General features: G+C 29.5%; 1 protein-coding gene across 5 annotated transcripts in view; it reads left to right on the top strand.

The window, feature by feature from the left end:
• Window positions 1–974: 974 nt before the first annotated feature.
• The window catches only part of LOC149089429 (muscle calcium channel subunit alpha-1-like), a 295,248-nt gene continuing 283,648 nt past the window's right edge, over window positions 975–12,574 (top strand). For all 5 annotated transcript variants that reach the window (XM_089238484.1, XM_089238476.1, XM_089238466.1 and 2 more), the window contains exon 1: window positions 975–1,531. In XM_089238484.1, coding sequence (XP_089094610.1) covers window positions 1,513–1,531 — 19 coding nt within the window. In that variant the 5' untranslated portion in view covers window positions 975–1,512. The remainder of the gene's footprint in view (window positions 1,532–12,574) is intronic.

The raw sequence follows: 12,574 nt of genomic DNA, 5'->3' as shown, positions 1-12,574 counted from the left end.
ATCAGTATCGTATCAAGCATAATATCAGTATCGTATCAAGCATAATATCAGTATCGTATCAAGCATAATATCAGTATCGTATCAAGCATAATATCAGTATCGTATCAAGCATAATATCAGTATCGTATCAAGCATAATATCAGTATCGTATCAAGCATAATATCAGTATCGTATCAAGCATAATATCAGTATCGTATCAAGCATAATATCAGTATCATGCATAATATCAGTATCATGCATAATATCAGTATCAAGCATAATATCAGTATCAAGCATAGTTCAGATTCGGATTGAGGAAATGTCTTCATAACAGAATTAATGAAAATTTCAGAAGTATTGAAAGAAATAATTTCAGAATCAACGAGATGCAGAATTAACGGAAGAAATAATTTCAGCATTACTGAAAAAAATAATTTCACAACTATTAACATTCAACCATCAACAGATATATTAAATAATTTACGGGGGGGGGGGCTCCTTTCTGACTTATGCGCAGGGTTAATAAGCAGACCACTGGTCACCATCATCTAACATTAACAACGACAACAAAACAGAAAGATTAAACAAGCAAAAATCAATTTCACTTAATATATATTTCAATAAACCATGCATAAAAACACAAGACACCGTAATATTTCACAGACAATGAAAATATTAATAATAATAATAATGATAACCCGGAGGCACGACACACTGTTAGAGGGCATTAGGAAAAAGGAGGGATGGGGCATCGCGAAATAATACAGCAAAAATATATATAAGAGAAGAGAGAGAGAGAGAGAACACAAAGTAGAACGATCAATTAGTTTCTCCTAGGCAACAGCCATAGGAGTAGGAAGGAAGAGATAGCATAGGAAGAAGCATAGGCATAGGCAACAGCAGCAGCGCTAGTGTAGTCTTCGTATGTGTGTGTGTGTGAGAGAGAGAGAGAGTCGCTTTTGCTTTGCTTTTGGGGCAGCTTTGGCTCCGGTTTTGGCAGAGACGCGGACACCGCGAGAAAGGACGCGGACACCGAAAGCCAGGCCAGCCACCAGCTCCTAGAAAGAACGCGAACCAGTTGGTTGTATTTTTTTTTTGTGACTGGAGGAAAAAAAGAGGAACTCTGGGATCCAGATAAAATAACGGACGGACACAGAGAGTTAGACGATAAGCATGGCGGTGGTTGTTGTAAAAAAGACTTGAGTATAAGATAATTAAGAATTGATAATTATCTGGAGATTTTTTCCCGTGTAGCAGCATCATTGTCAACTGTTATCATCACCTGGAGAAAAATAAATAAAGATTCGGATTCTTTTTCCATCTCTTCCTCCCCTTTATCCGTCATCAAAACAAGAAATAATCAACAATTATCACTGAGCCGACAGCAGTTTGCAGATATTATAAGTTTGTTGTAATAACAATAATTGTATAATTATAATAATCCTTCGTGTTGTCGGAGAGAGAAAAAAAAATTTGTGGATAATACTTTCGTTTCTGAATAAGATATTTTTTATCTGATTAACGAGTTCTGCGATGGCGACATCCGGGAACGGTGAGTGTTTTGATTACGTTTTTTTGTGATATATTGAATTTTTTGGGTATTATTTGATAATTGCATGTAAATTTTATCTGAGATCTGTATTTATAATCTGCATTTCGAAGCGATTCTCTTTCGGTCTTGGTTGAATTTATACATGTGTATGCGTATGTATGTGCGTGGATCATGCGGTATGACCTTTCCGGTTGGTTATGGGCGATGCATTTGGGTATGAAGCGATATATTTCCGAGCGATGAATCTCCGTTTTTAACTATTAATTTGCATTAAAATCATTTCCCAAAAAAATTTAATACATGGCATTCAATATCTTTGTCTAATAAAATTTTTATAATTATGTTTGTTGATCTAATTAAAGTTTATAATTGTGCGACTTGAACATTAAATTGTTGAAAAATCCATGTTTCTATGATTACTTCGAATGCAATTTGCCGATATATTACCTATTTTTAATGCAATTAGGAAAAAAAAATTTAATATAGTTATCGTAGTTGCATATCAGGTTATCTTAAAGTGGAGGAGCATTTAAGTGATGCATTATTTATTTTAATTATAATGAATATTTTAGAAATTTAAGTTCATATTGAGATGATATTGATTTGAATGAATTGGGAGAGAGATCAATATCAATTAATGTTTCCGTTGCGTACGTTATTATTTTGCTGTATTGGTTTCTTAGACATTTTGCGTTCACTGAATTGAAAAAAATATATATATTTATTACAATGAATTATGATAGTACTTGTTATCAGCTGCAAATTGTCACTAGATTGCTGGAAAATTTATAATTCTTAATTCAAATGGGATTAGCGATATTTTGCTTATACATATTTTTGTATAGCTGGTAAAATAAATATGAAATATAGTAATGAATTCATAATTGCATATTGCTATCTTAAAATTGAATAGCATTTAAGGATGTGCATAGATTTTATTAATTATAATAAATAATTCGAAAATTCGTATTCATATGCTCCTATAACGAGTCTAATGAGATTTCGAATCCATTCAGAGAAAATTTAATATTCAATTTATTTTCTGTTGTGAGTGCGCTTTTATTTTTCTGCTTCGGTTCCGTAATTATTTTGTATTTATTGAATAAAAAATATAATATTTATTATAATGAATTGTGAGGATAATTTTTATCAGCTGGGGAATTCTTACTCACTCAGTGAAAAATTTATGCTCATTCTTCTATAATTAATTAAATGGAAATTGGCAATATTTTATTAATATTTTTATATACTTTGGAAACACAAAAAAGAAATTATAATATAATTATTAATTCTTGACTGCATGCATATTATTTCGTGGGTAAGCGTTTAAGATAACTTGAAATTGAAGAGTATTATTTATATCCGTTGCAATAAATGCTGCAAAAATACATATACGTACAATGTACTATATTGAGTCTAATAATTTTTTGAGAATTCAATGTTTTATTTCATTTTTCGTTCATACGTTTTTATTTCGCTATATAGGTTTCTTAATTATTTTGCATTTATTGAATGATATAATTCAGATATAAACTGTTTTACGTAGATAGCTGAAAAACTCATAATTATTTTACAATTACCTAGTTCAAATGCAAAATTTGACAATATTTTATTTAATGTAATTAGGAGAAACATTTATAGCACACGTAACTACATATTGTTATCATTAAAATTAAGAGCATTTAAGTGATGCATGATTTATATTAGCTATAATGAATATTTAAATTTAGGCTCACATAGACTTTAATGATTCGAATCCTTTGATAGTTCGATACTTTTCATTGAGTACGCTTTTATTTTGCTGTATTGATTTCTTAATTATTTTGCATTTATTGAGAGAAAATAATATTCATTATATTGAATCAGGAAGATAATTGTTATCAGCTGTAAGTTCTTACTCGCTTGCTGAAAAATCCATATTAATTTTTCTATATTTAATTACGAAATTAAATAATTAATTAATTTGACGATCAATAAATATTTTTGTATAATTTGGAAAATTAGAAAAAAAAAGTAATATAAGTATGAATTCTTTACTGCATATTAAGATAATTAAAATCGAAAAGCAAAAGCATTCAAATGATGCATTATTTATACCAGTTTTAATAGAAGCTTCAAAAATTTATATACGTAATATTTGTATCGAGTCGAATGATTCTAGAATCCATTCAAAAAGAGATCAATATTCCATTCAATTTTTCATGTATTCAATACGTTTTTACTTTACTATATAGGTTTCTCAATTGCTTTGCAATTATTGAATTAAAATAATATTTATTGTAATGAATTATGAGGATATATTTGTAATCAGCTGTAAATTGTTACTTATATAGATAGCTGAAAAAATTCATGATTATCTTTTAATTACCTAGTTCAAATGTTCAGTTTCACGATAATTTATCTATTTGTTATACATTAGAAAAAAAATTATAATATAAACATGTATAGTTGGAATTCGTAACTGCACATACGTTATCTTAAAACTGAAGAGCATTTAAGAGAGTAATGCACGATTTACATTAGCTATAATGAATATTTAATAGATTTAGGTTTGCATTGAGTCTAATGATTCAAATCCTCTTAGATAAAGTTCGATATTTTATTTTAATTTTTGATTGAATACGTTTTTATTTTGCTATATTGGCTTGTTTAATTATTTTGCGTTTGGCGAATGAAAATTGTATTTATTATAATGAAGAATTGTGTGTGTGGGAATAATTGCTATAAACTGGACATTGTTACTAGATTTATGAAAAAATTTATAATTCATCTATAATTAAATGAAATACGATTTGACCGCATTTTATAGATAATCATTTTCGTATAGTTTAGAAAATTACGGACGTAATTATAATTAAATTTATAATTTCAGAAAGAAATGGGAGAAGTAATTTCACAATTAATAACATTCATGCATCAACGAATATCTTCAATGATCTGAGGGCTTCTTCCAGACTCGTGCACAGGGTTATTAGGACACCACTGACGATATGGCAAGCTAGCATGCACCACCCAATTAATAATATTTATCATAATAAATAATGAGGATAATTTTTATAAGCCATTAGACTCAATACGAATATAAATTTTTGAAGCATTAATTATAACAAATATAAATCTCTTAAATGCTTTTCAATTTTAAGATAACGTTGTATGCAGTCACGAATTATAGTATTAATACATCAGTTCACGTAATTATATTATAAAATGTTATCTTCATTTTCCAAAAAATATTTGTTAATAAAATACCAAATTTTATTTAATTAATAAAGAATAATTATGAGTTTTTCAGCGATTTAGTAACAATCCATCCAAAAAGAATTCAATATTTTCATATCATTCAATGAATGCAATGTAATTAAGAAACCTATATTGAAAAATAAAAACGTATGAACGATAAATTAAATGAAATATTGAATTCTCTTTGGATGGATTGTTACTACTTATTATGAAAAACCCATAATTATTCTTCATTAATTAAATACAACTTAATATTTATTAACAAATATTTTTATATAGTTTTGAAAATGAAGGAAAAATTTTATAATACAAAATTACGCGAACTGATGTATTAATACAATAATTCGTGACCGCATATAAAGTTATAATAAAATTGAAAAGCATTTGAGTGATTGGTGATTTATATCCATTATAATAAATGCTTCAAAAATTTATATTCTTATTGACTCTAATGATTTCGAATTCTTTCTCAATAATTTGACATTAAGAACTATTTCTCAATTAATATATTGAAGAAAAATCCAATACCTCATTCAGTTTTTCGTTGAATACATTTTAATTTTGCTATATTGGTGTTTTAATTGTTTTACGTTTATCGAATGATATTAGTATTTAATATAATTAATTATGACGATAGTTATCAGCTTGAAATTTTTACTAGATCACCGAAAAATTCATATTTTTTTCACGATTAATTCAAATGCAATTAGCGTTATATTTTATTTATAAATATTTTTATATATAACTAGGAAAAAAACCTATAATTTAGTTACCAATTCATAATTGTGCATATCAAGTTATCTTAAAAATGAAGAGCATTTAAGTGATGCATGATTATATGAGTTATAATCATTTATAATCCTTGTATTTGCATAATTTTGAATTTTATAATGAAAATGTCTAAAAGAGAGAGAGTTCAATATTTTATTTAATTTTTCGTTTGAAACTTTTTCATTTTGCTATAACGGTGTCTTAATTATCTTTTCACTTATTGGATGAAAATTATGTTAATGAATATAAATTATAAGGATAATTGCTATATATATATATATATATATATACACACAAAAAAGAATTATTTTAAGAAAAAGGGAAAAAATGAATTTTATGAGAGTGAAATACAACCTATGCAGTGGGTCGTCATCAGGGGGAACCCCATGCATGGTTCGAAAAGTGTACGCGTTTCTGAAGGGTGGCTATGAATGCATATGCATTAAAAATGCCAACACTTGTTCCCCGACGCCTGCCTTCTCAAAAACATGTTGGACGTAAAAAAGGCAATGAAAAAATGTTAAAAATACAATATTAGAAAAAATATTTACAGAGCTTCAGATTGTAAATTCAAAGAAGCATGAGAAAAAGATATACAAAGTTACAGAAATAAATCCAAACTGCAATGCAACTTTGGTGATTTTCCTTACATTGATGATCTAATTTCATTTTCTGTTAACAGTTTAAACCACTGGCATTCAAGCATCACCACCAAAATATTCAGAAACACACTCATTTCGGAAATTTGTAGATTCGGACACATAATATAAACAGGAATTCAATACATCACTCCTCAATCTTTTCAAAACTGCATCTGGCAACAGTATTCCAACTGCCTTCTACATTTCCGGAAAAATCATCAAAACAACAAGTCTCTCCATTCTTGAGGCATGTCCGGTGATTCTTTGACTACATTTTTTTGATTTATTTTTGACTTTCCAATTTTTTTGACATTTTTCAATTAAATACAACTCGATGATATTTTTGTCGATAAATATTTCTTTGCCCCGGTAGTTAAAAGAATCAGGAAGACATTTATAATATAATTACGAATTCGTGACTGCATATGAAGTTATCTTAAAATTGAAGTGCATTTAAATGATTCATCATTTATATCAGTTATAACAAATGCTTCAAAAATGTATATTCATATTTGAATCTAATGATTCGCATCCATTGGTTCAATATTTTATTTAAGTTTACGTTTAATACTTTATACAATTTCGCTACATTGATTTCTTAATATGCAATTTATTGAATGAAAATAATATTTGCTGTAATTAAGTATGAGGGAAATTGTTATGGGCTGGAAACTGTTACTAAAATTGCTGAAAAATTCATAACTCTTCCATAAATTATTCAAATGCAATTTTACGATATATATTATCTACAAATATTTTTATATGATTAGAAAAATTAGGAAAAAAATTATATAATACAATCATGATTTCGTAATTGCATATCACAAGTGATCTTAAAATTGAAAAACATTTAAGAGAGCATGATTTATTTATATTAGATATAATGAATGCTTCAAAAATTCGAATTCGTTCAGAAAGAGTCAATATATAATTTAATTTTTCGTTGATTTTACAAGTTTTGGTCACTATAAAATGAATTGGTTTGGGTATAGTGTAAAATTAAGAAAACAAATGTTATTTCACATGAACAAATTTTATTGCTAATTTTATACGTAAAATTAGCATATTTTCTGGTAGTTCTGCTAGATATTGCAGACTAAAACTACTGCTTATACCAACGTGTTCATCACGCAGATTATCGATATGACATTGTTCTGTGCAATGAACGAAAAGTTTTAGAATACTGTGAGAAAACTTTTTGAGGTAAAGATTGTTTATGTGAAAAAAAAATTCGTATGCAAAAATATTTGACATTCTTAATTCAAAATCATGTAAATGAAAAAAGTTTCGAGCACATCACTTAGTTTCTAGTTTTCTTTGCACAGCCAAAGAGCCGTTTAAAATACAGTGGATAAGTTTCAGAGATATTTTGAATTATAACTATTCTACAAGTTTCTTAATTATTTTGCATCCATCGAATGAAAATAATAGTTGTCTAAAACAAAGTATCAGGATAATTGTTATTAGCTGGAAATTTTTACTCGATTCCTGAAAAATCGCGATGACAGTTCAATAATAAATTCAATCAAATGCAGAATTTTCGACGATGTTTTATCTATTTATACATATATAATTAGAATAAAATTATAATATAGTTATGAATTTGTAATTGCATTTTAAGTTACCTTAAAATTGAAGAGCATTTAAATGATGCATGATTTATATTGGTCGTAATGAATATTTAAAAAATTTGTGTTCATATTGGATCTTATGATTCGAAGCCATTGAGAGAGAGGGAGTTTGATAGCCAATTTAATTTTTCGTTAAAAACGTTTTAATTTTCTTATATCGGTGTCTTAATTGTTTTTCATTTACTGGATGAAAATAATATTTATTAAAATGAATTATGAGGATAATTGCTGTATGCTGTAAATTCTTCTATAACTAATTAAATTCAACTTGAAGGCATTTTCGTCCATAAATGTCTTTATATCGTTTAAAAAACGTAGGAAAGATTCATAATATAATCACGAATTCGTTACTGCACGTCGAGTTATCTTAAAATTGGAGCGCATTTATAAGTAATTTATGATTTATATCAGTTATAATAAATGCTTCAAAAATTTATATTCATATTGAATCTGATGATTCTAATCCATTGAGACGAAGTTCAATATTGTATTCAATTTTTCATTGAATGCGTTGTAATTTTGCTATATTGGTTTCTTAATCAATATTGCACTTATTGAATGGAAATAATGTTTATTATAATTAAATATAAAAGTAATTGTTAGTAATTGGAAATTGGTACTAATTGCTGAAAAATATTCATGACTCTTCCATAACAAATTCAAATGCAATTTGACGATACATTACCTATAAATATTTTTTTATAATTAGTGGAAATTATGAAAAAATTTCTATTATAATAATGAATTGCATATCAAGTAATCTTGAAATTGGAGAGCATTTAAGCGATGTATGATTTATATTGGTTATATGAATATTTCAAACATTCATGTTCATATTGTGTCTTATGATTAAGATTCATAGAGAGTGGGGGCTCGATATTCAATTTAATTTTTCATCCAATGCGTTTTTACTTTTCTATATTGGTTTCTTAATTATTTTGGATTTAATGGATGCAAATGATATTTGTTATATATAATTATAAGCATAATTGTTATCAGCTGGATCTCGTGATGGCAGAATATTTGTACATTTTTGAATTCGAATTGCTCTGTTACTGTTCACATCTCTGTGATGAGAAATGCTTCACAAATAACATAATATATATATAAAGGAAAAGAGAAATGCAACAATTTTTTTTGGTGCAAATTGGAGCGGATTGTGGTTCAAACTTACTGTTTCGATGTGGGTTTTACTAAAAATTTTACCTCGAAATTTTAATCCGAAAACCCATCGGCTGGACTTCTGTTATTCATTTGTTGCATCAATATTTTTTCATTGTGAAAACTAAACTAACAATAAATTTTAGCTTTTTTTTTTGTTGCTTTTTAAAAATTTATTTCCAAAAAATTGTGTATGTGTGTTTTGGTTCGAAAATAAATAAATCAATCAATTTCCAAATTTGCCTCTATCAACAATGACAATAAAAAATTTGCATCATTTAAACATAAATCGTAAAACACGAATCAATTAAGATGAATGAACAGAATGTTTATGAATAATATCAGGAAGTGGTATCAGTTAACACTCATTTACAATAAATAGTTCTGTTAGAAATTTTTATGAATATTTTTGAGCTTGAACATGAGTCAAATGGTGTCAAAAAAATATTTCGGTCAATAAGTAGTTAAAGGAATCTGATTCGCAAAATGGACTTGTTTCAAAGATGTTTGATGAAATTCTCTCCATTTACAATAAATAACAAAATATTTGTAACAAAACATTGTTCCAGGTAACAATGAAATGTACTTGAAAAAACTTTGCTATAGGTAACAAAGAGATTTTGAATAGTTGGACAGTAGAATTTCCAATGAAACCGTAGAAAATTATATCACATTTCCGATAAATTTCTCTAGTCTCTAAGCACTAGTCATTTATGCCGATTCCCTGCGTTCAAATTACAAATTTTTGAAAATTTTAAAAATTGTTGGAATCATTTTCATGTGTCTTTGGAAGAGCAGTTATTCTAAAGCCCAAAACTGTTTCATTTTCATCCCTACAATATCTAGAAGCAAAATTATTCCAAATTGAATGAAACGAATTTACATCTCTTGGTCTGAAAATGAAATCTTCGAATACGTTTTCTGAAGATTTGCGGGGTTTTTTTGCTTCTCTTCACGAAAAACTTGATTCCTCAATCATTTTTCAAAATATCTCTATGAAATTACCCACCGTATTTTAAACGGCTCTTTGGCTATGCAAAGAAAACTAGAAACTAAGTGATGTGCTTGAAATTTTTTGATTTATATGATTTTAAAATGAGATTGTAAAGTACTTTTCGTATGCGATTTTTTTTCCACAAACAATCTTACCTCAAAAAGATTTTACAGTATTCCAAAACTTTTCGTTCATTGCACAGAAAAATGTCATATCGATAATCTGCGTGATGAACACGTCGGTATAAGCAGTAGTTTTAGTCTGCAATATCTAGCAGAACTACCAGGAAATATGCTAATTTTACGTATAAAATTAGCAATAAAATTTTTTCTGATAAATTATTCATGAAATAACATTTATTTTCTTAATTTTACACTGTATCCAAACCAGAATTCCATTCGTTTTATCCTAAATCACCTATTTTCTAAAAAAGTACCCCTAGAAAGCAGGCATTTGCCTTGATAACCCTTTAATAATTTATACTTAACACACGTGTATATCACATTTACTTACTTAAATCTGATTAAAATCCCTCTCACTCTGAATGTATACGTTGAAACCAAATTTACATATAGACTAAATTTTCGTAAATATTTAAAAAGGAATGAAGAGAAAACGATGGAAAACGTATATAGAGAAAATTTACTTTGGCTTTTCCATCATCATTCAGTAGTGATCAATTACTTCATGTTAAGTTTGCGAAACGCATGAATTGAGTGTGACAGATTTTGGCATGTTTACAACTTGTATTCAAAAGAGAAATTAGTAGTTTTATGTTGATTTTACGCAAAATTCAGAACCAAATTAATTTCGTGAAGACACACAGTTAAGTTTTCCGTTTTTCTTCGCGTTTAGCAAAATCAATATTGTAGCGTGCCTTATATTCGAGATAATGATTGAATAATCTATTGTCACAAAACATGGTGCGCAGAATTGAAAGCCATTATTTTCTCATATAGTTTGCATAACTGTTAATCCATACGCTGTTAAGTCTTTTACTACGAAAACCATTCAAAAACCAGTCAAAAAACAATAATGAGAATAGTTTTGTTTTTCGCGGAAAGTACGTTATTTAAAATTTAGCTCGGTATCGTCTATATTTTGGAATGAAATTCATTAAATTTTGCCTCGTAGTTTATGAAATTATTTTTCGAATTGTCCTCGAAATTTTTCGTCCGAATCTTAAAGAAAACTATATACGGTTATTCGTTATCGTAAGTACATATTCCGTACTTGGTTAACCATCTCACAGTCATTGACGAGATATCTCGCCTTCTTAAAAGCCTTTAATTTCAGCGATGGCGAGCACAGACATTTTGTATAACTAATTTATCAATGGAACATTCTCCCCACAGCCCTTGCTTTTCAACTGCTGAAAGGCTCCTCCATGTTGCTCAACCCGTTGCTTCCACGAACTCAAATCTAATTCCGTAAAAGTTAACTTAATCATTGTTTATACAATTATTGTTCAGTTATACAGTGCTTATCCAAATTGCGGCTGTGAATGCCGGTTCTAAATCACTTTATCGACCAGCGTTGCATTTCCAGATGGCTCAAGCAGCCCGTAGCAAATCACTCACTCAAGTGACCCGTAGTACAGTTTCAGATAAAGTTATTGGCACAGTTTAAGATCACTTTAGCGACCTACGACGCGACATAATTTAAGATCACTTTAGCGACCTGCGACGACACAGTTTTAGATCACTTTAGCGACCTACGACGACACAGTTTAAGATCACTTTAGCGACCCGCGACACTGTTCCAGATGCCCTAAGCAGACCATGGCACATTTCTAGATCGCTCAAGTGAGAAGTGAGTTGCGGCGCATTTCGAGATCACTCAAGCAGTCCGTAGCACATTTACAAATCGCTCAAGTGATCAATTTAGCGACCTATGACACAGTTTAAGATCACTTTCGCAACCTGTGACACTGTTCCAGATTCCCCCAGCAGACAATTTGCACATTTACAGATCACACAACAGTAACCTGCATTGTACAATTGTGACCTGCGGCGCATTTCTAGATCACTCGAGCAGCCCGTAGCACAGTTACAAATCACTCAAGTGACCTGTGGCGCAGTTCCAGGTAGCACAAGCAGCCCGTGGCACATTTACAGGTCACTCATGTGACCCACAGTGCAGTTAAAGATCACTTTAACGACCTGCGGTGCAGTTTCAGATCACTCAAGCAACCTGTAACACATTTACAGATCACTTAACTATGATTGATGACTAAATTGATCTTAAACTGCGCCACGGGGGCAAAGGGGCAACGTTTAAGATTAATTTAGCACCCGGCTGCACAGTTTAAGATCACTTTAGCAACCTGTGCCGCATTTCCAGGTCTCTTAAGTGACCCATGGCACGATTACAAATCACCAGGTCCGCGACACCCTCTTCAAACCAATAAAGAGTGGCCGCATTCTCTAAAAGGTTGAGCAGCTTTGGCCTACTTCAATTAAAAAATAAAGATATATGGTGTTTTACAGGGGTGGTTTAGTCAGTGCGAAACTAGCCATTCCTGTGCCCTGTGCAAAAATTTGCATTTAGGCCCCCTTCTATATAAGCCATTCTTGAGCCTAGAATGGCCCATTTAGGACTTCCC

The sequence above is a fragment of the Pholcus phalangioides genome, unplaced genomic scaffold (genome assembly GCF_987345545.1).
Source record: "Pholcus phalangioides strain wild (caught in Gottingen) unplaced genomic scaffold, Ppha-v1.0 ptg000002l_1, whole genome shotgun sequence".
Classification (NCBI taxonomy): domain Eukaryota; kingdom Metazoa; phylum Arthropoda; class Arachnida; order Araneae; family Pholcidae; genus Pholcus; species Pholcus phalangioides.
Note: the sequence above shows the minus strand (reverse complement) of the source record. Positions and strands in the feature narration are given on the sequence as shown.